We start from the raw sequence: 27,915 nt of genomic DNA on the forward strand, positions 1-27,915 counted from the left end.
AAATAACCCTTTAAAACAATTAGTTACATTGATTGAAAAAAATAAATTCATTGATATTTTGTTATTATTCCGATGTTACCGTTATTGTATTTTTATTCTCAAATCAGATTAGGAGGAAACTTTATTTCATTCATTTAAAATATTTATTAATTTTTAATAAATACATCAGTTAATTAAAAATAAATAATCAATGTATTATTAAACTATCAAAAGATTTTGTAAATATAGCTTTTTTTCTAAAAAGAATCTTATAAATAAATAAAAATGTATAGAGTACTTGTTACCCTTTTATTGGGTAATCAAGTAAAGTTAATAGATTTTAAAAAAATAGTGAACCTGAATAAAATAATCCCATGTGCAATTATTCCTACGTAACCATGATAATTTATTTCCCTTATTGTAAATGCACAAACAAGAAATTGGGTTAATCTGGGTGTTTTTGTTATGACAATGACAAAAGGACAACCTGAGTTTACACACGGTATGCTAGTGATTTTAAATGCATGGCCACTTGAAATAATTTTGCAGCATTTGATTAGTAGGCCTCCTTATTTGCTTTGTCTACTCACTTCACTCCCCTTTGTTCTTGATTATGTTCTTTAATTTCTCATTTGCAGCCACAAGTTCAGCAGTTATGCCTGGTTCATTGGCTGAATGCCCTGCATCTGGAACCACCTGTTTCATCGAATGATTCAGTAACTTGACCATGTTATGCACATCATTGTGTAGAAACCTTAGTTCTTAACTTCCTGTGTGAGTTTCTCGATAAGAAGAAATCAAATCTAAGAAAATATCACTTTAAGATCTCTATCCTGAAACTTTATCGATAATTAGTATAGCATGCAGAAAAAACCAACATAAAAGAGCAAATGACCAAAAGCAACATTTTAGTCTCACCCTAAAATCTGCCTCTGGCCAAGCTTTATGAAGATCCCAGGCTGACATCATAGGACAGCAAACATCATATCTTCCCTGCAAAGTTAAGAAAGAAAAACATCAAGAATCTACATTTTAGAGGGTACATTATTAAAGTTATTTTACCTGCACGATTGTGGTGTTGATATGCCTTATTTTATCAATTCTGTCCAACAGGAATGAATCCGAGGGGAAGAATCCCTTGTTCACAAAATAGTGGTTTTCAATCCTTGCAAATGCCTGATAGAAAAATATATAATCACTCATCAGTACAAGTTAAAGAATCTCAACCACAAACAACAAGAATATATGAATGTAAAGTAATGCTAAACTAAAGAGAAAAGATTGTAAACTTTTTGTTTATGATTTTCTTATATGTATATATAAAAAGTAACTCTATTTGACTAGGGATTGTCTGACTTTACAAATTTGGACAAGAGAGAAAACAAGTTTAAAGTGCCTATAAAAGGAAAAAGGGCAGTGCTCAGCAAAAACAACCTTTTGTCACTCTGTCCACTTTTTTTCCTCATTTCAGACTGCAAAATTTATTAACTATTTCACCACAAGATAAAAATGTTTTCCACAAACTAATAACGGAATTCAAGGACACCCAAAAGACCAATAGCAACATCTATATAGAACAGAGATTTGTAATGTCAGTGCACTTCAAACATTAAAAAACACAAACTATCCATATAATTGGTATATATTAGTATTTTTAAGAACTACAATTCAACTGCGTATTTGTACACAAGCAATGGCATATAATTTTCAACCATACATACAGAGAAATGATACATTTAGGGGAAGTAAGCATTACAAATTAAGTTACACAGCACAATGGGATGGGATTTGGAAAGTGATTAGCAAACATTTTCCAGACAACAACCGGGTTATTCTTAACTTGACGAACTTACCAATGAAAAGTAATCATCCTCCCCTTTTTTGATATTATCTTCATTTGGAAGAAGATGAGCAGTCACCATTTCCCATGTGGTCCACGCTCTAGCAGCTGCATACTAAAAACAAAGACATAGATAAGTAAACAAGAAAAATATTGAATTCATTCATAAATCATATTCAAACAAGTACTGTTATAGAAAGGGATTGATATCTTTTGACAGCATTTAGACAAGGGATGAGAAAAGAAAATTTTAGGGCTGTCCTTTCTACATTTAACAAAGAGACTGTGCCCCAAACCCCCTCAGTTACATAGAAAACCCCATATTAAATGACATTCAATGTTTCAATATATGCAAGAAAGTCATCTAGACAATCCAGTCAGGTAACATACTCCTAGATAAACTCATTATTCCTCATTTCATATGTGAGGATATGTTGAAAACATGATATTGTAAAGGATAGATTTCTAAACTAGTTCTAAGAGGAGCTAAGGCCGAAAAGATGGAACAGCATCTCTGAAACCAAACTAATATTTAAAGAAGTCTTGTTATGAGTATGGGAGGAAATGGTACAGAAAGGCAAGCTGAGAAAAGAAAACCACAGAGACACTAACCTGAGTTTCCATATCATTTGAGTTTAATCTCTTCTTATAGGCATCAACGAAACATCCTCTCTCACTTTCAGGAATAACATCTCTAAATGGCTCCCAAGCTGACAAAATGCACCAATATCAACCACTTAAAACTTAAAAGTCAAGATTCTAACGAGCAGAAAGCCAGAAATCACAATCAAATCAAATATGAGATTATGCAAAGCTACAATGGAAAACATCAAATTATTAAAAGAATATAGAATAGTATAAAGCTGTCACATAATTCCATATATCAAATAAGTCAAACCCCTTCAAATCATTAAAAGGAAACCTTATTATGCATGGCAAATGCTCAAACTTAATGCACCAGAAAATCAGGTGAAAAGACAGTTCTGTACCATCGGGATATATTGCAGCAGCGCCACCCTCATAAAACCAATCAATTTCTTTCTTCCTTAGGAGGAAAATTCCCCTGAGGACCATGCCAGTAACCTTGTAACAAGAGGATAATAAGGTATTTTAAAAAGCAAACAACATAGCATGGAAACAAACTCCGTAATTATACAGACTACACAATCTTGAGCAGTACTGGAAAAATAATAGTAATAATAGTAAAAGGGGACATCGTAATAACATAGTAAAAAAGAAACCAATCATAATCAAGAAGAGAGTTAAACACCTTGTCTGGGTGAGATTGGCTGTATGCAAGGGCAAGTGTGCTTCCCCACGATCCACCAAATACCTGCAAATCATATAGGGTAGAAGATCATATCTCATTACATAAGAATCTTGAATAACAAAATGTATACTGTACACAACCGATGGTGTAAAATAACCTGCCATTCTGGAATCTCCAGATGTTCTCTTAGCTTTTCAATGTCATTAACGAGATCCCATGTGGTGTTTTGCTCTAAGCAAGCATGTGGTGTGCTTTTCCCTGCACCTCGCTGATAAAGATAATAATTGTCAATTTGCCATCGCACAAAAGCTTGGGAGACCATCATTGCACTCAGAAACTAACCTGATCAAATAGAACGATTCGATAAAAGTCGGGATCAAAAAATCTTCGGTTGCTTGGGGAAGTTCCTCCTCCAGGACCTCCATGAATGAAGACAACCGGCTGTAAAAAAATGCTTAGAAAATGATTAATCAAATTTTCTTGTAACCGTTCTTTACACTTTCCCCTCAAATTAAATAAATAAAACAACCAGGTGCCAATGCGTATAATTTAGCATTCCCAAAGGATGCAAAATGCTTAGATTCATCCAACCACACATGCATGTGTAAAGATAGGTTTCAGCATTACAGTTCATACAGCTGCATTAATACTTAGAACCACTAAAAAAATTGTCCATTGCCTCCAAATATAAACATATAAACCTACTGCTTGAACAGAAAAGATAAAAATTTAAAAAACACATTCAATCCATTGCTACTCACATGGCCACTGGGGTTTCCTGATTGTTCCCAGTAGATTGTGTGAAGATCTGAAACCTTCAGAAATCCTGTACTGTAGGGTTCTATTGGTGGGTAGAGATTTCTGATAAGTTCTTGGGATTCTTTTTCTGAAGCCATCAAACTACTAGGTATTGGTTCAATTCTATGATCAATGCTTTGCATGCGAATAACTAAGCTCTTTCCGCCTGCGCATCACACCAAGAACGCAAATTTTAGTATACCCTTGTGAAGGAATAAACTTGCTCAATATAATAATGCAGAAACAGATTCAATAGTAATGAAACACGGACATTTGATGAGACAAGTGACCCACATAACTCTATCATTGTATCACATAATTAATAAACTATCTAAACAAATCTGGAAAGTGGAGAGAGAGAGAAGGAACCTGAAGAAGGAATTTGTTGGTGAGAGAATGGAAGTGAAATGGGAAATTTGAAAATTAGGGAAGGTAAGATGAAGGAGGTGGAGAGGGTGTTGGGAACAGAACCCAACTTCATTGTTTTGGATTTATTATGAACATGTCACACTGATTATCCTTATCCAATTAGCACTTGCCAACGTAAACATCGTGTGTACTTTCCCACTCACTAATTGGTGTCTTTTGTTTGTTACAATGGTTTTATTATATTTAAAATGAACCATTTAATTGGTGTTTTATGTTTTTTTTCATAAAATACTTTTATGTTATGCACCCTAAACTCTAAACCCTAAACCCTAAATTCTACATATCAGTTAGGCTGACACATAAAGTAACAACAATTATTTGCTATCACATGAAAAAAAAAATATTATTAAAAAAAATATATATTAAAAAAGAAAGAAAAAAAATACATAAAATATAGAAGATTAGACCAAAATTTATATGTTAACAAAAATGATACATAGGTAAACTATACCTATTAATAAAGAATTATAATAACAGACTAGATGGAAGTCTATTATACCAATGAAAGGATTTTTTATGAATAAATCATAAATTAACAAACTTATCAGCACACGCATCCCCTTTATGAAAAATATGAGTAACCCTAAATCTGATTTTTTCATAGTAATTAAGACAAATATTTCATAAATTACGAAACATCCAAGTAATATTGTCCTAACAGTAAACGCAACACAAACCAAGCCAGAATCACATTTCAGTTAACAAGTACTTTTTAGTCTTCTCCAAAAACATATTTGAAATGGGTTTTAATAATATATTTAACTTAGAATACATAGTAATCATTGGGGGAGTTGAAGAAAGGATAGAAGGCATTAACTGTAAAGTTGGATAAGATTTAATAAGATTCACTATCTTAAACATCATCCATCTTATATCATAAAAATAAAAATATTAAAAACATACATTTTTTAACAATCAAATAAAATATTAATGATAGTGTGAATTTTATAAGATTGTTTTATTAAAATAAAAATTACAAAAAAAAATTAAAAATAACGTGATACAGTATATATATTAATGATGATTTTTTATTATATTTTGGATTGTTTTTAGTTCAATGTCTTATATTTTCTTTAAAAACAATTATTTAAATAATTATATATGAAAAAATATTTATTTAATAGATAATAATTTGTATAATACAATATTATATTCATAATAATATTAGTTTTAAAATATGTTATAAAATATATCTTAATTTAAATTTTATTATTTAATATACATAATATTAAAATTGGTATATTACTTTAAATTAAATTGAGCAATTTTTGTTATGGATTCAAATATCAAATATTTATTGTTACACATCTTCACTTTATTTTTAGAAAATTGGACTTAGAAAACATGTAAAAGAGGGGAGAAAAATTAACAAACTTTAGCATGCATAATTATATTGTTAAATTGGTAAATATTGAGTGCATTACATTATAATTATTCAACTTAAGTAAAAATAAGAAATATAAATTAAAAATATATTTAAAATTAAAAAAACTGTACATAATTAATTCAGGTAAATAAATACAAATATAAATAGCTTAAACTGAAAAGGAGAGTAGTAAGATTTACAAAAAATTGCCACCACGAATACATCAGATTTAAGATGCAAAAATAAAATTTAATATAAAAATAATAATTAATCGGATTAGACAGAGATTTAAGGGAAAAAATCAACTTTAACATAATTTCTTAAAAGTAGTTAATGGTTTAAGATTTTATAAAAAAATACATAGATAATTGCTAAGTATACAATAGGAAATTAAGTATTGATAAGTTGAAAACCTTGCATATTATAATTTAAGAGAGAAATAATTTTTTATTAAAATAAAACAATTTTTTCTAAAAAAATTGTGTTACTTCACAATTTTAAACTAGTATATTTTCTGTGTGTAATTGTAAAAGTAATATTATTTTACGAAATTATGTGTCATAAGTGATATAATAAAGTTTGAAGGATCCTTCTGCAAAACAGAGATTTAGATTTCGTACTTAGAAGTTCATTACACACTGTGATTCAAATAGAAGTAGCAGAAAATACAATTTTATTGGAAAGAGAATTTCACTACTACTACACATATGCTACAAACCTACAACATACAACTTAATCCTCCTTTGGTTTATCACTCACACATATAACAGGAGATAATTCCATTCTAACTGCAAGACATTTTTCAGTTTATAACAGAGGTCACTGCCTCACAAAAATTTCACCTAATTGATCCCAAGACCAAGGCATATATAAGAGTATTTATCACCCCTTCTCAGCCTCAATTTTTGTGCTGCTTAGAAATGAGGAAAACTCAAAAAATGTCTATTCTTTGGAGCACCTTATTTAAGCATCAATGGTCACAGTCATTTGGTTTGGGGTGCATGGATCTGCCTCTTCCAGCATTTGAACCAACATTCTCATTGAAGGTCTTGAAGCTGGAATTTTGGAAGTGCATAGTAATGCAATTCTCAACACCTTCATGGCATCCTCTTTGAAATGCTTTGCAATAGTAGGATCCACCAATTCAAGAGCCTCTTCTTTGCTCCTATTAGTGCTGCATACCCAATGAACAATGTCATGATTCTCTCCAAACTCTGCCTCCATTGGCCTCTTCCCAGTTACTAACTCCATCAGAACTACCCCAAAGCTGTAAACATCACTCTTCTCTGTCACCTTACAAGTGTAGGCATACTCTGTCATAGCAAAAATCAACATCATCAATCTTCAAGTACAATAAGCCCACAAGTGAAAATATCCCTAACACCAAACTACAATACAAGTACTTGATCCAACTTTTGTGATTTCTCTCCTCTAAAGTCACTAAGGATAAAGTAAACATTTTCAATTGTTGACAAGAAATGAAGGATGTACTATGCATAAGTGTGTAATAGGAGTGATTGATGTTTCATAAAAAACATTAGTAAGAAAACAAGTAATATAACTATGGATGTGTTGAAATATCAACCGGTTAAATAGTTTTTCATCAATATTTTTTTTCACTTTAAGCCAAATAGTTAGAAGTTAACATGACTTTTTTTGGTAACACAAAAAGAGTAATATATTGACAACTTATGCATCAAATGATGAAAATAACCTTTCTTCATATCATCAATCACATTGAGTATATTGAAGTAGGTTGTCAAAGTATCTATTGAACACAAAATAAGGTGGTTTAAAGCTTACCAGGAGGTATGTATCCAAGTGTTCCAGCAATGACATTGGTCCAATTGCCTGCTCCTCCATTGAGAATCTTGGCAAGGCCAAAATCAGCAATCCTTGGCTTCCATTCCTCATCCAGCAAAATGTTACTGGATTTGACATCCCTATGTATAACTGGTCTATCACAGCCATGGTGCAGATACTCCAATCCTGTAGCAGCACCCAATGCAATGTCATACCTAACCTCCCACCCCATCTCAGACTTCTTATTACAGGTGTGCAACCTGTCCCACAAGCTCCCTTTTGGTAAAAACTCATAAACAAGCAAACTGCTATCTTCACTTGTGATGCTACAATAGAGCTTCACAACATTTACATGCCTTATAGAGCTAAGAGTGGCCACCTCTGCATCAAATTCTGGTGACCTTGAACTCCTCCTAAGCATAGCTGAGGTGCTCCTGCAACTTCCCCTGTCACTTAGATTTGAAGTCCATATGTGTTTCACTGCAAATTCTGCCCCACCTTTAAGCACAACCCGATAAACACTCCCGGATCCTCCCTTGCCAATCAAATTCTCAGCCTTGATCCCGTGAACGATTTCGCTCTCATTGAAGTTTAGCACATGGTACTGCTTCACATCCCAGGAAGTAGTCTTCATTGGCTTCTCAAACTTGTTCTGCCTTAGTTTTGTGTAGAGGAAAAATGCTCCAAGCAGAACCATTACAGCAGCAACCAAACAGACTAAAAGGTTTCGGACTCTGCTGGAGCGTCTAGATTGCATTGAACATGGTCTGATACCTTTCAAAGTCTGGCTGCATAAGCCAGGGTTTCCCATGAACCCGTCTTTGAAGGCTGAAATACAGAGTAATTCTGGTATGGAACCAAACAACTGATTGTTTGATAAGTCAAGAAGGCTAAGTCTCAGAGATGATAAACTGGAAGGAATTTCACCAGAAAGCCTGTTTGAGGACAAGTTCAATGAATTGAGAGTTGGAAGGGAACCGATGCTAGACGGTATAGCTCCAGAGAGAGAGTTACCAGCAAGGTTTATCTCATTCAGAGATGTACAAGAACCAATGGAATCTGGTACAACACCAGAAAGATTGTTCCCATCCAAAGTAAGAGTGGTTAGTTTCTTCAAATTGCCAATGGTTTCTGGGATGTGACCAGAAATTTGATTTGAACTTAGCTGAATTGACACCAACGAAGAAGCTTCTGAGATTTCCATTGGTAACTCACCTGCGAACTTATTGTTAGATAACAACAGTTGAGCCAGAGATTTTGCTTTGACAATATCAGATGTCACTGGACCTTCAAACTGGTTCATTGCAAGATCAAAAATAACCAAATTTGGCAAGCCCCATATGCCTGAAGGAACTACACCCGAAAGTGAGTTCCTGCTCAGACGAAAACGAACCAAAGATGTGCATTTTGCATATGTTTCTGGTATTGTTCCATTGAAGCTGTTGTTCAACAGTGCTAGTAGATTGATTTGATTGTTCTTGCACAGGAGAGGTGGTATAGGGCCAGAAAGAAAATTGTCTGAAACATCAACGTATTGAATGCCTTCCCAAGAGCCAAGATTTTGAGGAAGAGGGCCAGTGAGGTTGTTAGCATAAAGAGAAAGCTCTATGAGATTCTTGAGATCTCCAAGCTCCTTTGGAATTTCCCCTGACAACTTGTTCACAAAAAGATGAAGGGATGCAAGGTTTTTTAAGGACCTTACCTCAGAAATATCACCTTCAAGCTGATTAAAAGAAGCATCAAAGTTAACAAGACTAGTAAGGTTGCCAAATCCAACTGGGATTTTCCCACTCAGGAAGTTATCATATAACTCAAGCTGCCATAGCTTCCGAAGCTTTACTATATCAGCCGGAATCTCACCATACAAATGGTTGTCAGAAAGCTCAATATTCTGAAGCTGAGTGAGATTCCCAATCCCCAATGGAATATTCCCAGTGATGCTGCAATTTGTGAGGTAAAGCCAATACAATTTTTCAAGTTTTAACACCTCCAAAGGGAAAGGATTTTCCTTCAACAGGTTATCCCCAAGACTCAGGAACTCAAGACTAGTTAGATTTCCCAATGATTTCCATGGAAACACCCCAGAAATTCCACTGGAGTTTAAGTTCAAGAACTCCAACTTGTGCAAACTCGACAAATCAGGCATTTCTCCATTGAATGAATTCACACCCAAATCCAAATGCTTCAAGTTGGTGCACTTCCTCAACCCCTCACTGATGCTTCCACTCAAGTTGTTGGACCCCAAAGATATCTTCTCAAGCGATTGAAGCTCGCAAAGTGAATCAAAGGGAACAGCACCCTCCAGCTGTTTCTGCGGAAGATTGATTTCTGAAACAAAGCCTTTGAAATTGCATACAATCCCAGTGAATAGGCAGGGAGATTTTTCTGGTGCCCATGAACTAAAAACACTTGCATTTGAACTTTGTAGTGAGGACTTGAACTTCATGAGTGGTTGAAGTTCATCTGAGAGCGAAGAAACAACGAGGCAGAGGAATAACAGGGCAGTAGTGGGAATAATGGGAGCCGAGCCGTACCGGAAAATCCCTCCGGCGATCATACCGGCGGCGAATGGCGGTTGTTAGTGTTGAGTAAGTGTAAGAGTTGGTGGAAATGAAGTGGACAAAAAGAGTTTGGTTTGGTTTGGTTTGGTTTGGTTTGTACGTTGAATTTTGAGTTTGGTTTCACATGGAATTTTATCCACGTGCATGGAAACAACATAATTATGGGCAAATAACGAAAACGTGGCTTCAACTTTGACTATATGGGACTCTTCTTAGTTGTATACGGTTGACTCATCATTTATAATATTAACTATAAATTATTTATTACATATTTCTTATTATAATTCAATATTTTCGATTTTTTCAAAAAACTTTTAATTTCTTTAAAAATATTACTGAACAACAATATATGCAACTTAAATATTTTATAGTTTGTAACTAAATTCTAACTTTCTTTAATTTAACTGATTTCGTATAGGTGATGATATGTTAACACCTAGTAGAAAATATGAAATTAATAAAATAATATTTGAATCATATTTAATGTATTTTTTAATTTTAAATATTATTATATTATTATAATATGGTATTAAGTATATGTTTTTATTATGTGTGGTGTTAAAAAAAATTCATTCGTATATATTATTTGTATAAAGTATTTTAATCAAAGAAAATTTTATATTTTAAAAAATAAAAGTTTTAATTTTTTTAATTTAATATATTTATTTATTTCATTATATCGTATTCATTTTAAACAACGTTGTTTTTTCGTTAAACGGTATATTTTAAATAAAACTGAAGTTAAAAAAATCAAAATAACTTGCAAATTCGAAGGGATTTTAACCTCAATGAAATTTGACACATAAATTCTAGTTTTAAGTTTTTTTAACTTAAAAAAAAATACTTTTAAGACGTGAATTTTATATAAAATAAGTTTTGTATAAGAAAAGGAAGAAAAAAAAGTGTATACTTGGATTATTTATTCAAATAATTATTATATTATTATTTCGTTCATACCTAAAATTCATATTATATATCATAAATGATCTCATGAAATAAACAAACAAACATCACCACTTGATTATGGGATTTACACAATTATTGTGTTTTATTTATGCATAATCAATTGATTATCCTAAATATATAAGGAGGTACAAACAATGGCAAATGAAATAAATATGTAATATAAAGTTATATAATTTGATTTTTTCCCTGACTTACTTTAGCAATGAACAATAAAGAGAGATGGTAAATGATTTAACTTTGTGTATTGATCAATACACCAAAAAGAAAACACTACAATAAAATCATGAAATAGAAACTAATTTTTAGAGACTAAAATAATTAGTTACAATAGTAACTAAATTAGAAACCATTTTGGAAACTAAAACAAAAATTGGTTTCTAAATTAGTTTCTATTATTTTCTATTAATGTTAAATAGTTTCTAAATTGGTATCTAATTAGCAACCAAGGTTTTAGAAACTAAATTTAAAAACTAAATAATTGGTAGATAAAAACCTTTGTTACTAATTAGATACCAATTTAGAAACTATTTAACTATAATAGAAAATAATAGAAACTAATTTAGAAACCAATTTTTGTTTTAGTTTCTAAAATGGTCTCTAATTTAGTTACTATTGCAACTAATTATTTTGGTTTCTAAAAATTGGTTTCTATTTGATGATTTTCTTGTAGTGGAAAGTTATATAAAGTTATTTGTTTTTTTTTATCTCATTTAATAGTTGAATATTGATTTCTTAACCTTTGAAGTTTCTAAAAGCAAATAAAGAGAAGATAAGATATTTTAGAAATTCACATCGATAAACAACTTTTTATATAATATATAAATGATTACAATATTTATCTATTAAATACTTAAAATTTACTTTTTAATAGGATAATAACTAAAAAATCTCTTTTCATTTGATTGAATGTTAATATTGTTTCATATTTTTCCTTAAATTTATATTTTAAATTTTTATGTGTATGCTAATATAATATATGTAAATTAATAAATATATTATGCTTTATCTACTAATTTTTAGTTGAATAAAGTTAATTTAAAGTTATAATTTCTATATTTGGATTGTGAAAATAAAAATAAAAAACATGAAATTATAATTATAAGTTGAGTGTTAATATTAACAAAAGCAGTGATAACACAAGTATTAAGATATAATATGAATTGTAAATTATGTGTGAATTTTAATCAATTTATCGGTACATTATTTATTTTATTATCAATACATAGTAATTTATCAAATAAATTACAGTCACGCTTCATTTTTTTTCTTAATTATGTTTGATATTCTTTCATTAAAGTTCTGATTTATATCATTAATCATGAATAGTTATAAAATTCATTTTAAGTTTAAGAAGTATTTTCAATTAGCTTATATAATTTCTTTAAATGACTATATATAAAACAAAATCATTCAATACCTCAAATAGTATTTTATATTAATATGTCTTACTTAAAGTTATTTTCATTTTAAGCTCGATTTCATAATAAACTTTTAAGTTATATATTTTACATATATTCATTTTATAATATTTTTTATTGCATTTTTTATTTGTAATAGAATATTTGCATATTTTATGATTAGATGAAAATAGTTAGTGTAGGAAATAAATGTTTTGGAATTTGCCGCGAAAGTTGACTGAGCATGTGAACACCGACTCAATCTTGGGTCCATCTGACATTTTTTAAATTATTTTATAAAATTAAATTAAACTTATTAATATAGATTTTTTTTCTGCATATTCAATAATTTCATAGCACGTAGAAGTATTATTAAAATTAAAACTATTTAAATATATTTTTATGTTTTAAACATTTTTAAAGAAAAAGATTGTAAAAGCAAAGAATATTTCAAATATATTACGCTAAATAATTTATCTAAATTATTGGAAGTATATAACCTTCTCTATCATATTTCTTAGTTCTTATCTATCTTTCATATTAGTAATTTTATCATATTATTGAATTAAGCTTCTCTTTTACTTACTATTTCTTATTGCATTCAATATAGTTTATCACTTATATATTTATATCAAATTTATATTATCTGTTAATCTTTTATTTTATTTTTTTACTGAATTTTTAAAATACATTGATTTTAATATTTTAAAATATTTAAAAAATAATATAAAATTAATATATTTTGAAAGTACAATAAAAATAGTAGAAAAACCAATAGAAAGTCTCTATTTACTTATATAGACTATTCAAATGAAAAATATAAGAAAGTTCAACCAATATTTTAGAACCATTGGTATATAATATTTACTTATATTTTTATTATTTTAAAGAAAGATTAATTAAAAAGCAGGATGATAAGATAATTCTTTTATTTCTTTCTCTCCTTCTCCACCTCACTATTACCACGATTGCATTGACATTACTTTTATAAATATCATTAATATCATCATTACATTATTGTTGTAATTTTTATTATAACAGTTTATATTATTATTAACCATTAATATTTGTATATTCATTTCCAATATCATTACAGTTATTATATTCATGTTATTACTTCACTATCATTCTCCTATCAGTACAACTATCACCATCATTATAAATATTAAATTTTATGATCATCAAAGAAAGAGTTATATATAGCACTAATCCTATAACTCTATCATAAAGCTATCAAATCAAATCAATACTTTTTTATGAATATAATTTGAATTTACTGGTATTCACTAAATTTTATGAAAAAAATAAATTGTTATATGTGAAGTTAACCTGAGAGACAAAAAGAATTGAGGACCACTTTTCATTAATTTGGTGAACCTGTTGGACTATAGGTGGAATGCAACATCATCCTTTTTTTAAGAAATTATATTACATGTATAAAATATTAAATTAACCATATAATATAAATTATATTTGAGAAAAATATGATATTTGGTTGAAAATGAGAAAAGATCCAAATAGAATAGTCAGTGAAATTCTTATCTTATACAGTGGTGTTAGAATAATGAAATGATTGAAGAAGAATAAGGTAAGCAATGAAAGATACGTTTATCTAATTCAAACTATTCATTCACTAATTATTCTACTGTTTATATATGTTTCACTGTGTAAGTGTGTGACTGAGAACACACTACCCATGATTCTAACTTTCAAACATTAGAAACTTCTGTCTATATTTATTGGATCAAAGAAAAAAGAATTACCAAATAAATATATATATATATATATATATATATGTCTCAAAATAATCATTACTTTTGAATTTGAATATACAATTATATTAAATACAATATTTTGTGTCATTTATAATAATTTTATCAACTAAAAGAATAATAAGAAGGTGCTAGAAAAGTTACAATGGACACAGAAAATGGTAATTGAAATGATCTTCTAGATCTTTCCACCATCAAATATATAAGATCCACACAAATATATATATATATATATATATATATATATATATATATAAATTCACAATATGCCTGTCATCTTTGAATTGTAGACTTCTGTGGTGTCATCTTTTTAAAAGTATTAAGATGTTGAAGTGACATATTCACACTTTGTCCCACTCATTCAATTTTTCACAGTTTCTACATTCATCAGTTGAAAGATAAAATCTTAAACAGTTTTTAATTTGTTTATCTTTTTTTTTCTTTTTTACAATTGAGAAGGATTAAGTTTATGTTGTCCAATACAACTTGTTTTGAATTTTAAGAAAATATTTTTTTTTAATATGAATATAAGAAATTAATCTCAATAAATAAAAGTTTAAGGAATTATAAATAATTAATATTTAAACGTGTTTGAGCAAACTAAATATTTCTTAGAACTGAAATTTAAGATGGAAGCAGAATTCAACCAACACGAAGCTGAATTCAACCGACGCAGCATACCTTTGATACTGACAGGTGCATGCATCTAAAAAGAGTGAGATTGCAATTATTCATTTTTACAAAATTCTTTAATCAAATTAATAAAACCGTGATTTGATATGTGATATTAAATTAAATTTTATATAGTATTTATTTAGATAAAATTTATTATATCATTATTATTATATAAAATATTTATTTTTATATTTAAAATATAAAATCAATCAAAATTAAATAATAATATATAAATAGAAACCACCAAACTTCTTACAAACATTAAATAATATCACTTATTTTTCTTTATATATATCTTACCGTCTCACTCACTTCTTATTCTTTTTATATTTGGGTCTTCCAGATAATGAGAACAGCAGGTTTTTTAATGCACATATTTTAAATCTCATGCATTTACTTGCAATTCTATAAAAATTTTATTTTTATTTTAAACACAGACTCAAAATACTTTTTACCCTAGTTATAAAATTTGATTAAAATAGTATCATTCACTAAAAAAATTCAAATTAATCTCTATATCTTACTAAAATACCATTAACTTGGAGAAAAATATTCAATACTGTTACTTAAATAAATATTATTACTTTAGGAATAATAAAATTATATGAAATTAGTAATTTACTCAATTTTGTTTTCTATCATATCCATTGTCATGTGAACGCTTAGAAATTAGTCTAATCTCACAGAACTTGTAGGACCATCTCTACAGCAAGGTCTCTGCCTCAGTACTTGTCTAAGAAGTCTGTTTTTTTTTTTTTTGGATTGTTTTAGATTTTAGAGGAGACAATTTCCTCAAATTTGTGAGTTTTCTAAAGAAAAAACAGAAAATCTTTTCAGAGATCTTAATTCATAATAATAAATTTAATCATGGAGTTCCTGAACGAGTTTTAGTCAAAATATGAAACAAAAAAGTTGCAATATACTAAATAAGAGATATGAAATTTGTGCTGATCCTAATCTGTCACTGAATTAATGATAGTTGTTTTTCTACTAAAATTAGTCTAATTTTCCTTAAACTAACAAAATAGCTAAACAAAACATTTTATTATATTATTTTCTTTTAATTCGATGATGTATTATATAATATGATCTTCACCAAGCTAAACTTTCAATAACATTAAAACTGGAAATTATCCAAGAACATAAACATTAAAACTTGATATCAGAGTCCTTCCATTAGGAAGGTACCCTTCAAAAATATATGTATGCCATACAAGTTATGAATACACGGTATTCTTTAGTAAAAGGCGAAAGAATAGTTCGCAATGTAGTCACAACATGGCTCAATGCTGTGATCGTAATATGTTTAGTAATATATATTACAAGAAGATTTGGAGGTTGCTTTCATTAATCAATGTGGGACTCAGAGTGCTTTCAGTGATAAGCATCAAATCTCCATCCTTCAGTTTCTTCTCTGCTTAATCTATCTTTCACAAACTTCTAAGCAAAAACATTTTTCTTCAACCATTCGGAGTAAAACAAAATATTTTGTTATTTATTTAAACAGACTTTAACTATATCTTATATGACATTATGATTATTGATTTGTTATGACTTCATAAAGGAAATTGTATTTTTTTATTTAAATAGACACATAATTATATCTTATATGACATTATGATTATTGTTTTTATGAATTGATATACGAAAAACTTAGCAGTATATAGTAGATAGTTGTTAATCCAAGTTCTAAGTTGAAATTTCTATTTTAGGGTTTAGGAAAGATCTCAGGATACACTCAGAAATTGATTGCACATAAATTGAAGCCAAAAATCTGGCTAACTAGATCAGATAACAGTTCTGTCACCTTTCCAATTTCAGAATAGAAACCAGATAATGGATGCCTGGAGTTTAGTCATGTACATTGCAGCAAGATTTGACATTTTTTTATTAATAATGTGGGATCACCATGCCAGAGCACAGTGGTAATTTTTCTTCATGGCAGCAATTAACTCTGTTTTATAGGTTTCTTAAAGTAGAATTGTTGTTTTAAAAAATGATTGATTATCAACTAATATTTACAATTTAGCTCAAACTCTTTGATATTGATCTTTTTTTCCTATAATATTAAGTCATTGTTTTAAGTAGTTACAACAGTAGTACATATGATCCAAAGTGAGAACTGAGTGTTGCATTCCTTGGATATTATTACCAGGAAAAACACTTTAATTTGCTCACTGTGTCGGTGGCCAATGTTTTTCATATAGTAGGTTTTTGCATGTGCCAGCAGAAATATTTTGTCTGCCTTCACTTACAGAAATATATTTTGTCTGCCTTCACTTACAGAAATGATTCTGTTTTTATGAATTTTGTTTTGGGCTAGTTATGGTACCTACACAGCATAAATGCTCCTACAGTTTTGCTCCACTGATATTGAAAACCACTTGAGTTGTACTCCAGCCATAGGTAAAAAAAAAAACAAATAATATCCAACATTTCTATCTTGTGCAACATTTCTGAGAAGTCAATGCAGAAACAAAATTCAGTTTTGGAAAACAAAGATCCAAATCTCTTTTCTTCAGCTTCTTCTCTGCCTGAATTTATGTTCACAAACTTCTAAGCTAAAACATCTCTTATAGACCTTTGTATACCCACTACAAAATGTAGCAGTTTCAAAAAGTTCAACAAGTTGACAATGTAAGTGGAAGTAAGAAAAACTTGCAAGAGCAATTAGGTTAGAAAGTGCAACATCAGTTTGGTTAGAAAGGCACTATCTCTATCTTATGAAACTTCTATGAGTTTCTTCTTCTTCTAAGGGTAGATCTAATACAAGGTTATGAGGCACAAAGCAGAGACATTTCTCTTTATATGTATACGATTAGAAAAACTAGATGTTTCAGTATAGATATTTTTCTCCTATTTCTTTTACATGATTAAAAGTGTCTACACATGATTAGAGAGTAAACATGATTTCAGAGATCTCCTGCATTTCTTTATATTTCTCTGGATTCTGTGTAAATTTTCTCCTATTTTTTTTCCCTTTTATCTAAGAATTGCAATTACCCACTGAGCGACTAATGAATAAAAGAAATAGAAGGACAAATATGTGAAACATGTAGATTCTCCAGTAATTAAATTATTTGAAACCCAGAGATCAAGTATGCTCCCAAGATGATCAAATTCATTTTGATAAGTGGAGCATTTCAAATACTTCAAGTTAATCGTTCTAAATCCATTTTAATCTGCATGTTCACTCTATAAGTGTCTTCAAACCAAATGCATTTCGTAAGCATAAAGAAGGAAAACATGTTATTCGACGTGAAAATCAATTTGATACCTTAATTTTTATTTTATATTATTATTTTATTCAATATGGCTTAAAATAATTTAAGTTGGTCTTTTTTTAAAATGGTTTTTCACGTCATTAAGTACGTGATGACTTGAGAAATAGAGTTGAACACATGAAATTATACTTGAAACATTGTTGGACTGATATTTTCCCCTTTTATATAGTTTCCTGGTTATCTTCTTCCCGTGTTTTGATTCTGTTATTCATCTTCCTGTTGTAATGGATGACGTTGCAAAGTCAAAATATTAAATCTCTATAGTTAATGATGTTAATGAGGTTGTGAGATTCATCAAGTGTTCCTTTTTATACTTAAATATTCATAAGTCTCTTAATTAAAAAAAGAAAAAGTCAAGAGGACTACATTTAGGAATTTGAAACTCAAAATACTGTTAAAATTTTAAAACAAAGCAAACACAAACACAAACAAATGATGAAAATTAGAAATTTGAGTTCTGTTTGATAAGTTTGTAACAGGCCTTTAACTTTCCCCCGACAAAAACACGTGTGAATAACGTAAAACACCACACAATTCAATTTTGTAATTAACAGGGTCTTTTTACTTCCCCTAAAAAAACACTTGTGAAATCACAGACAGAAACAAAGCAAAAAAGAAGAGACAAAAAGAACATAATCAGCATGCTTGAATAAAATGTATTTTTTTTTCAAATTGAAGTCAAAGAACCAAAGGACGTGAGAAAGATAATGCTTTATACACAAAAAATGAGGGATGGAGCTTGAAATGAGATTTCTCTGATTCAAATTCCTGAACGTAAGTTGCAATCTGCCGCTAAAACTATGAAGAAGTAGACCAACACCAACACCAGAGTAACAAACCGCGTATAAATGCTAACTTAATAAAAGAGAATATAAGGAATGAGCAGAAGCAAAATAGTAAGAGAAAGACATCATCAAGTCAAAGAATGTCTAAGATAGCAGGAGGGAACTCACCAACAAGAGGATTTTGCTCCAAGAAAAGAAGATGAAATCATAAAAAAAATTGAGTCAGAAAAGCATGTTAAAAATAAATATAATAAATGCATTAACACTATTAATTCTGAAAAGCCTGCTGAATTTAATCGTAGTAAATTTGCTGTTGCTAAAAAGAAATCAATGACCACAGATTGAACTATTTGGACAGAAAGGTGAATACACGAGACTTGAGAGACCATGGAGAAGTGAATTTTATGTTCAAACGGTCTTTGGCTTATAATGGAATTTCTTGCCGAACTACAGTGCAAAATTAAAACATGCAGAAGCAAACTAACATACAAACATGCGATTAAATAGATTGAGTAAAATAGTTGATTTGAAAAGTGTCAGAAGCGAATGTTAAGATTGCCAAATAAAACAAATTTCTCTTTACTTACAATTTACATGTGTGTTAACTGTTGTACATACCAAAATCAAAAGTGAAGCAAGACGTTGCATCTTTCTCTCTATTATAATTTCTCAGTAGAGTATACAAAATCAACCAATCCCTTCTCCTTTCCACAATTTACAATTGAAAGGGGTTGGGTGGAGGGTGAACGTCTTGAATCTTCGACATAGATACGTTCCCATTGAGCAAATTGGGCGCCACATTATCCTCCGGAACAACAGGTTTCAACTGCATAACTTTCTCCGGCACCACTTTCTCCCCTTCCACCTTAGCCAGAACCTCAAAATGTGTCGTCAACGTTTCAGGCTTGGTTCTCCACGCAGGGTAACCCTCCAACTCCCCTTCACTCACCTTCTTCTCCGCTTTGAAACCAATCTTCACGTAAGTCTGAGCAGAAACATCAGCCTTCAACAACCTAAAGGAACCTTTCTTGTCAGCTTTGGGCCCTAACACAGAATGTAACAGTTTCTCAAACCCCAACAAGTTCGGATTCGACCCATTAATCGAAGAAAGAGGCCACAAAGTTGAAAACTGAGTGGGTGTAAGAAACGTGGGCACTTCACCCTCGATATTAACTCTCGAAAATGACTCCACCTCTTTGTTCTTCAAGGGCGAAGACAATTCCACGAGACCAGGTGCAAGACGTTTGAGCTTCAACGAGGTTGATGTCGTTGAGTCGGACGGCGCTGCTGCGATCGACGTGGGACCAACAATTCTAAGCGACAGAATCGGAGAAGCCTGGGTTCTAGAAGCATGGCGAAGATGTTCAGCGAGAGTTAAAAGACCGTTAGCGAAACCATTCTCCGTCCGGTTTAACGGAAGAGGAAAATCAAGCGGTTGCCGGAGACTAACGGATCTTGCACCTTTAACGGTAACCGCCGCTCCGTCCGCCAAAACCACTTTCTTCAACACACCAGCCTCCACGTCATGCTACACAGCCAAATAATCGTTTTACCAATCCACAACTACAAACTACAATTATCAATCAACGGAAAAATTAGGTTGAGTTGAAATTAGGGCTTACAGGAAGAGAGAGTCTCATGTTATTGGCGTCGTGAATCCAGAGTTCCATGGGCCCAGCAAGGATGAAGGGAGCAAGAACGGGAAGCGCGCCAGCCGAGGCCCGTTTCTGGACCAAGCCCGTATGGGCCTGGGTCTGGGCTCGGAAAATGGGAAGATCGACGTAATCCCAGCGTTTAACGTCTTCCAGAAGCTTGAAGGGAATAACCTGATGATCGATTTCTAAGTCGAATCGGTACTCTACGGAATGCCCCACTTCAGCTTCCCGAGGATCGAAACCCGTAATCTTCACTTCATCCTCAGCCGTAATCCCTAATCCTTTCACAATTGAATCCCTCAAATCCTGCACAAACAAAACAAACGCCAAACATCAGATTCAGAACCTACGATAATAATCTTTCTTTATTAAAAAAAAGGATTGAATCAGTGGAACATACAGAAATGGCCTTGGGGTAGGGGATTTCAGAGGCGAGGCAGGAATGAAACAGGAGGAACGCCATTCCGAAGCAGAGAAGCGATTTCATGGTGCGAATCGAAAGTGGTTCGACGATGATGAAAGTGTTTTCTCGTTTGGGTTGGTTGGGGAAAAGAAATGGTGAATGAATGCGTGTATATATAGTTGTTTGGTTTTTGGATAGAAGGTTATGGGGGTGATGACGTGGACCAATGAGGATGGAGAAACTTATTTTTGGAGAAATGTGATTGGTGGCTATTCGTGGCGGATACAATTTTCCTAATTTTTTTCCATTAACCATAGATTTCCCCAATTACGCGGCTTTCAGTGCGGTGACGAAATTGAAGCCCCAAACGACGACGTTTTACATGATTATGAGATGTTTCAAAAAACAAAAATCATTTGGCGTCGCCCGGACTCGAACCGGAGACCTTCAGTGTGTTAGACTGACGTGATAACCAACTACACCACGACACCTTGATGTCTTCTTGGTTATACAAAATATATATATTATGTTTTAATAGTCTTGCATGAACAAAAGTTAATCAAATCACATTTGTCCTGTAAAAGTTAGGTTTTGTCTTCTATTTCTATAAAGCATATCTTTAGAATAGATTAAAGTAATAATTGGTTTCAAAATATATGTAGATTTTGATCCCAAAATTTATGATATTATTTGAACTTCAAAATGATTTCGTTTTGAGAGGGCCCGATTAAGTAATGTTTAATGAACAATTAATTTGTTGAGAACACAAGTCCTAAGTATTCTATTTACTGCCTTAAGTAAATTGATTATTTGCGATAATTTTTTTTAGTGAATATAATTACTGAACATATAATACTAATGCTTTTTACATTACATCAGTAAAGGTATTGGTTTTCATTTAAACTACATTAAAATAATTAATTGCTATATTAATTAAATTATATATTATTTTAGTAACTACAAAATTATTAATATTTAAAATAATTTTTATTATTAATAAATATTTTTTTAAATAATATATAATTACCTATCAATATTAATATTTAAAGTTATTAGTAACTAAAATATAATTTTTAAAGTAGGAACTATAAATCTTGTGAAAAAATCATTCCTATCATATAGAAAATGATTCCATGATCCTTAATCGATCTTACCTGAGATGGAGAATTTCCAATTTGTCTATAAAAATCAAAGCTAATTATATTAGTGTATATGATAATTTTTTTTAATACTAATTAATAGGACCTCGTTGTTAAGTGCTACAACATCTCACATTTGAACTCATCTTTGTGGACCAACACGTATTAGTATGGAACATTTTCTTTTTTAAGTAAAGTCTTCATCTAAAGTAGTTGGTAACTAAATATGTGATAGTTAATTATTTTATAAAAATAATTTTATTGATAATAAAAATTATTTTAGATATTAATAATTTTTTTAAGCCTCTAAGATATTATCTAATTTAATTAATGCAGTAATTAATTTTTTATTTTATTTTTAAAAATTGTTTTTATTTAATGATTGGATTGTAAGGTTGAAATGTGAGTTATGAGAGGAATTTTATCTGGAACTATTAGGTCGATGGTAAAAATATAAAGAGTTGCTCACCAGCCATTAATTGTAGTTTTGGCCTAAGGATTTCAACAATAAATTACTTTATCATTTTAATCTATTTTTGATCACCCTCTTCCTCTACACGAACAAGAACAAATTAGGTCGATGATAAAAATATGTGAGTCAAATATAAATAAAGTCATCATAAGATTTCAATATTTTATGGGACTATAATTATAAAGAAATCCCAACATCGATAGAACTTACATTGTTAAAACAAAATACATAGATAGCAATCTTATGAAGACAAAACTCTTCAAGTGTTCTGGCTTGTCTGGATCAAGTTGTAATTAATTTTATAGCCTCTTGACCCGGTTGTGTATAATTGTCAAGTGACATAAGTGTCCAATGCCAACTTCTCTTCATTTAAAAAAAAAAACATTATAAGCCCTGTCTAATTGCAAACATGTATATAAAATTTATTCAGAACTTATTTTATATTCACACCTACAAAAAAATTACATTATGTTGATGATCTCTCTATATCCATATCTATATGTAGAAATATTTAAACATAAGTACAATTAACAGACGACCTAGCCGTACGCATAAAACAAAAGTAATGACGTGCAATTCGAAATGCTTATTAATTAAGATGAAAAGCAACATTCTAATTAATAATTAGCACTTTAAAAAATATTCTATCTTAAAATAGGCAATTTAATTTTGTATTTAAAGATAGTCATTCAATATGTGATCGTGATTGAAATCTATAAAGTTTAAATACGTCTCTTAAAGGATGTGTTTATGTAGGACACGTATATCGGACTCCAACACACTCGTAAAATACATATCTATGCACATAAAATTTTATTGTCAATTTATATAATTCATCCTCATATTTATATTGGTATCCGTATCTATACTACATAACTTGAAATTGAAGTCATTATATTAAACGAGACATTCATATTTATTTAAAATTGAAGGAGCCATATTAAAACAAAACTTCATATTTATTTAAAGTGGGAAATTTCGAACTTGTTTACTTACTCTAACTTGTAATTTTCATATCTACACAACATACAACATGATGTTCAAATCTTGCAACATCTAATGTGTAAAAAATACCATATTTGTTTATAAAAAGTAACTGAATAACAGTTCTGAAAAGAAAACATAACAATCACCCAACAAAGGCCCTAAGAAATAGATATTGAAACAGGTACATTTGATCTTCTCAACTTCCTGCAAAAAAAAATCATAAAAAGCTCTACATTCACTCATGAAACAGGAGGGTGACAATAACACTGTCAACAAGTTGATCATGCAAAAACCCTCCTGCAAAATGAACCTCAGAGCAATGGTGAAGGTGGCAGACATTGCGGGCCTTGAAAACAGAATTATTATCGAAGAACATAAACTTGATAATAGTTTGCATGAACTGCTATATATTTTGGTTGCACTCCTCGTGAACCTTTCGAGAATGATGGAATATGCATAAAGTGGTCATGATTTAGATATGAAACTTGTTCATACTAATATGAAAAAGCTGAGCGTAAACTTCTCACGAGATCCTTCACTGTCATGCAAAATTCCATATCCATCTGCAATTTTCAGAAACGGTTTCCTTACTGAAAGAAAATTATATCTTAATGGAACAAATTAATGAAAAACAGCAAATGATGCGTACCAATTGAGCATTTTGTATTAGACATGAACAGTTGTTTTTTAATTATTTGAAGCAGGTGTTATTGGTACATTGAAACTTAGTTTAGCCAATGGAATAAGTGCAGAATTTACCTGAGCAATAATGGTTATATCAAGAATGAAACTCCCAAATGACAACGCACTGCTATTGGTAACTTTCAAATGGAGTTTCTCAATTTCGCTGATCGTTTTCTCTATGATTCCTTTATTCTTCTCACAGTGTATTCTTATGAGAACATTTCTTTCACAAATTCTTGCTTCAATTTCAGGTAGTACCTCGTCCAATGTACCACCAGTTTCTGAACTGGAAGAGTCTTCAGCATCACTCGATAGCTGATATTTCTTCACAGTTACCACAGATTCCACAGTTCTCTTTCTGTTCTGTTCCTCCTCAAGAGTACTCACTTTCTCTTGCAATTGTTTCATGTACTTGATTGATTCTCCAAGAACAGAAGCTTTGTCCATCTGTTAATAGGGAATTGAAAGAAAAAAAAAAAAAGCAAAAAGAGACTTTAAGGAAGTGGGTGATAAAATTCAAATAGTAACAACTTCCACAGCACAAAAACTATTCCTATTTACTATCTATAATGCTAGATATTTAATTCTAATAGCTTTCTTTTTGTCTTACCTCTTAGAAAATTTCATAATATATAACTGGACAAATCTCACCTCTTAATATATAACTGGACAAACCTTTTATGAGATTGAGTCAGACTTAAAATCCACTTCTTAATACATTCAAAGATTTCACATAAATATCCTAATCGAATGAAATACCACTGTATGTTCAATAATCAACACATTATCTTTATGAAATACATAAGCATTAAACTCAAAAGCACAATGAAAAAATTAAAAGGCATTAACAACATTATTGGGCACCTTCTTTAGACCAGGAACGAGAGCAGATAGAGCAATGAACCGTTGGTTGAGCTTCTCTCTCCGCTTCCTTTCAGCAATTATGTGGTCCTGAGGTTGAGAAAGTTTGGGACGTGTTTCAATCTTTTTGGCCTCTTGGCTGGCCTTGAAGTGGTAGTTTTGATTCCCCAAGGTTCCTTGAGAGATCAACATCTCTGCAAGATTACTGTTATCAATTTCAGGACACACCATCTCCACCTTAGGTTTCCCTAGTCCCAATTCATTTGAGTAATTCGAATTAACAAATGAAAGAAGATTTGAGCATGAAGCATATTGTGTGTCTGGTGTCTGTTGTTGACTTTTGTTGCTATTCCAGCTGTTGTTTCTGAGCTGTTTTGTTGGTCTTTCATTTCCATTTGGTGATGTTTCCATGGTTGTTTTGAGGTTGAAGTTTGAGTTACCAGAGAATGAGAGCTTTTGCAAACTCTCACCAAAAGCAGCACCTGTTAAGCTAGTTGTATCAGCAGGGTTTAACTGCCACTGATGAAGAAAGTTAGGATCCTCCATTATCCCCTGAAAAATCATTATACTCATTAGACAGAAAGAACAAAGTGTATCCATAGTGTAAACTTATTTACCTTAATTCCAATTAAGAATCACTATATGCATGAGATATGCATCTTACCAGTTGAGGTAACCCTCTGATTGATGAAATCTCCATATTAAAACTCCTCATTCAATGAAAAACGGCTGAAGAAAATATCCTGGAACAGAAGTCAGAAGAAGTTTATTAGTTTGGTACTTAAATTTCATGTAGCTAACAGTAATGGTTGCTTAATGGCCATTCATGGAAGAAAGAAAGCCACATACTCAGACTACAACATCCCATGTACATGCATAACAATCAATTATGTCTCAATTGAAGTGAGTATAATTCTTCAGAACTTGCTTTCATATTCATATATACATATATAAACTACAAAGATCTTAAAAATAATGCTGTAAGATGCAGAAGAAGCTTAATAATGAATAGATTGAATCATGTTGGTCAGTGCAGAGCAGCAATTGTTGTTTTGTTTACTCTACCTTCACTGTATTCCAACATATAACACAGTTGCATTGTGATGGTCACAGGTTGTTGATGTGAATGGGGTTATACACAACCATGGAAGCCTATTGTCAACCAAGGATAATAGACAACACTCATCCTATTTTATATTTTAGAGCCCCCTTCATGCTGACAAATAAATACCTCCACCGTTTGTTATTTTGTGGACTTTGGCAGTGTTCTTCACCAACTAGACATTGAAATTTTGATGATAGCTTTGCAAATCCAAGGATGGTTCCTCAGCATGTGGTCCCTCACAACGTCTCAAACCTCAAATTTTCATAACTCACTTTCACCCCTTTGTTCATTTTTCCCAAGTATTAAGAAAAGAAGTGTAATTTATTAACTCTAACTCAACCTCGTAAAACCAATTTATGAGGTGAGGTCTATACCCATTTATATACTATGAAATGATTCAATCTCTAGTCGATGATGTGGATGTGGGATCTCCAACACATTCCCCTCACGTCTAGAGTAACAACTCGTACAGTTGATAACATTTATGGATGATCCGATAACGGTCAAATAACAGATAGTCTGATAAGCCCAACAAACTTTTACTATGATTATGATACTATATTATGAATGAAATATAAAATGTTGTAATATTTAATCGATGCTAAATAGCTGTTTTAGGTCCCTCTTCATCAATTAATCATTCTCCGGGTCAAATATCATTTGAAATTAACAAAATTGTGCAAGCACGAGTGGGATATGTGGTAAGTGGATGCTTGCAATCAATTACCAGTTGGTAAGTTGTCATTTTCCAAATATGAATGAAAAAGGTTGGTTAATTATGAACAACATTTCTAAGTTTTCATTTTTTGTTGAAACGCAACAAAATTTCCATTGACTAAAGAAAAATGTAGCCAATTGGCAAAGGGCATGTGTGGAAGAGAAAAGTGATGGGTAAGTGATAGTGTGGGCCTGAGAACCGGCATATTAAAGAGTCCACACAATAATTAAAAGGATATTAAAAATTGTAGAGATGATAGTTTTGTCGTATGCTAAGGAGTGTGAATACAAGTTAAGCAATAATTAGAGAAAAAAAATAGTATTAGTGTTATGATCAAAGGGTATAAAATAATAGTGGTGTGAAAGTTTTCAAATAATTCTCCAACTTAGTTGACGCCAATCCTACAAACTCGGAGGTTGAGTCCAGTTTTGGACATATTGGCTTAGAAATAAGGTAATGATATATATAAACCATATTTTTTTATACAATTAAATTATAACTTTTAATATTATTATTTCAATATTTTTTTCATATCATTTAATTTTTTATTATATATATTTATTATTAAATTTATTACATTGTATAAATTTTAAGATTGTGAAAATATTATTTTCCTAGAAAGAAATGGGCATGCCACGGTAGTGTTCTAGAAATGTTGCATTATAAACGTGGATTTGTTACTCTCACTTGGCGGTTCCCACCTCTTCAAAACCAAAAGTAAATTGAAAATGATAGCTTCTTAATTTCAAAGTAATAATTAAAAAGACTAAACCATGCAAATTTATTTCATATTTAGACTAATCTAATTAACATTCTGGGTTTAATCATGAATTGAGTTCAAATTCAATATTAGAAGTTGTACTGTAGGAACCTCCCAACGTAATTAGTTCTAACTCGATACCTGAAAAAAACACATGTTTAATCATTAAACTTAACTTAACGTACTTAATTAACCAACATGTAAAA

The 27,915-nt window shown here is 30.8% G+C and overlaps 4 protein-coding genes and 2 non-coding genes across 7 annotated transcripts; all 6 read right to left on the reverse strand.

The window, feature by feature from the left end:
- Positions 1–361: 361 nt before the first annotated feature.
- LOC137832715 (proline iminopeptidase) lies at positions 362–4,468 on the reverse strand. The gene is made up of 11 exons (XM_068641024.1): positions 4,257–4,468; positions 3,851–4,053; positions 3,432–3,530; positions 3,247–3,357; positions 3,090–3,152; positions 2,809–2,902; positions 2,432–2,529; positions 1,833–1,934; positions 1,042–1,155; positions 898–972; positions 362–675 (listed from the first exon to the last, which is right to left on the reverse strand). The coding sequence occupies exons 1-11, from the start codon at positions 4,366–4,368 to the stop codon at positions 571–573; spliced, it is 1,176 nt and encodes a 391-aa protein (XP_068497125.1). The 5' UTR covers positions 4,369–4,468; the 3' UTR covers positions 362–570.
- A 1,870-nt stretch (positions 4,469–6,338) lies between these two features.
- On the reverse strand, positions 6,339–10,255 carry LOC137832716 (receptor-like protein kinase 7). The gene is made up of 2 exons (XM_068641025.1): positions 7,486–10,255; positions 6,339–6,995 (listed from the first exon to the last, which is right to left on the reverse strand). The coding sequence occupies exons 1-2, from the start codon at positions 10,040–10,042 to the stop codon at positions 6,646–6,648; spliced, it is 2,907 nt and encodes a 968-aa protein (XP_068497126.1). The 5' UTR covers positions 10,043–10,255; the 3' UTR covers positions 6,339–6,645.
- A 5,769-nt stretch (positions 10,256–16,024) lies between these two features.
- On the reverse strand, positions 16,025–16,141 carry LOC137833759 (U5 spliceosomal RNA). The gene has a single exon (XR_011084818.1). It is a non-coding gene; the product is annotated as a U5 spliceosomal RNA (small nuclear RNA).
- Positions 16,142–19,474: 3,333 nt separating this feature from the next.
- LOC137832717 (protein TUNICAMYCIN INDUCED 1) lies at positions 19,475–21,126 on the reverse strand. The gene is made up of 3 exons (XM_068641026.1): positions 20,981–21,126; positions 20,548–20,886; positions 19,475–20,453 (listed from the first exon to the last, which is right to left on the reverse strand). The coding sequence occupies exons 1-3, from the start codon at positions 21,065–21,067 to the stop codon at positions 19,641–19,643; spliced, it is 1,239 nt and encodes a 412-aa protein (XP_068497127.1). The 5' UTR covers positions 21,068–21,126; the 3' UTR covers positions 19,475–19,640.
- A 274-nt stretch (positions 21,127–21,400) lies between these two features.
- On the reverse strand, positions 21,401–21,474 carry TRNAV-AAC (transfer RNA valine (anticodon AAC)). The gene has a single exon. It is a non-coding gene; the product is annotated as a tRNA-Val (tRNA).
- A 2,154-nt stretch (positions 21,475–23,628) lies between these two features.
- Positions 23,629–26,528, reverse strand: LOC137832718 (transcription factor bHLH18-like). Of its 2 annotated transcripts, none has more exons than XM_068641027.1 (5): positions 26,192–26,528; positions 25,791–25,869; positions 25,130–25,678; positions 24,341–24,712; positions 23,629–24,144 (listed from the first exon to the last, which is right to left on the reverse strand). In XM_068641027.1, the coding sequence occupies exons 2-5, from the start codon at positions 25,839–25,841 to the stop codon at positions 24,076–24,078; spliced, it is 1,041 nt and encodes a 346-aa protein (XP_068497128.1). In that variant the 5' UTR covers positions 25,842–25,869; positions 26,192–26,528; the 3' UTR covers positions 23,629–24,075. The 2 variants fall into 2 exon arrangements, with proteins under 2 accessions (XP_068497128.1, XP_068497129.1); XM_068641028.1 differs by lacking the exon at positions 26,192–26,528 and adding an exon at positions 25,976–26,184.
- Positions 26,529–27,915: the final 1,387 nt, after the last annotated feature.

The sequence above is a fragment of the Phaseolus vulgaris genome, chromosome 6 (genome assembly GCF_000499845.2).
Source record: "Phaseolus vulgaris cultivar G19833 chromosome 6, P. vulgaris v2.0, whole genome shotgun sequence".
Lineage (NCBI taxonomy): Eukaryota > Viridiplantae > Streptophyta > Magnoliopsida > Fabales > Fabaceae > Phaseolus > Phaseolus vulgaris.

What these genes read in the sequence shown, in the direction of transcription:
- LOC137832715 (XM_068641024.1), bottom strand. Translation starts at nt 4,368, where the DNA reads ATGAAGTTGGGTTCTGTTCCCAACACCCTCTCCACCTCCTTCATCTTA. An exon ending in GAATCGTTCTATTTGATCAG is followed by an intron (nt 3,358 to 3,431) that starts GTTAGTTTCTGA and finishes TATCTTTATCAG; the next exon opens with CGAGGTGCAGGGAAAAGCAC. An exon ending in AGGATGATTACTTTTCATTG is followed by an intron (nt 1,156 to 1,832) that starts GTAAGTTCGTCA and finishes TTTTTCTATCAG; the next exon opens with GCATTTGCAAGGATTGAAAA.
- LOC137832716 (XM_068641025.1), bottom strand. Translation starts at nt 10,042, where the DNA reads ATGATCGCCGGAGGGATTTTCCGGTACGGCTCGGCTCCCATTATTCCC. An exon ending in ACTTGGATACATACCTCCTG is followed by an intron (nt 6,996 to 7,485) that starts GTAAGCTTTAAA and finishes TTGCTATGACAG; the next exon opens with AGTATGCCTACACTTGTAAG.
- LOC137832717 (XM_068641026.1), bottom strand. Translation starts at nt 21,067, where the DNA reads ATGAAATCGCTTCTCTGCTTCGGAATGGCGTTCCTCCTGTTTCATTCC. An exon ending in CCTACCCCAAGGCCATTTCT is followed by an intron (nt 20,887 to 20,980) that starts GTATGTTCCACT and finishes TTGTTTGTGCAG; the next exon opens with GATTTGAGGGATTCAATTGT. An exon ending in ACATGAGACTCTCTCTTCCT is followed by an intron (nt 20,454 to 20,547) that starts GTAAGCCCTAAT and finishes TTGGCTGTGTAG; the next exon opens with CATGACGTGGAGGCTGGTGT.
- LOC137832718 (XM_068641027.1), bottom strand. Translation starts at nt 25,841, where the DNA reads ATGAGGAGTTTTAATATGGAGATTTCATCAATCAGAGGGTTACCTCAA. An exon ending in TCAGAGGGTTACCTCAACTG is followed by an intron (nt 25,679 to 25,790) that starts GTAAGATGCATA and finishes ATGATTTTTCAG; the next exon opens with GGGATAATGGAGGATCCTAA. An exon ending in ATATAACCATTATTGCTCAG is followed by an intron (nt 24,145 to 24,340) that starts GTAAATTCTGCA and finishes TGAAAATTGCAG; the next exon opens with ATGGATATGGAATTTTGCAT.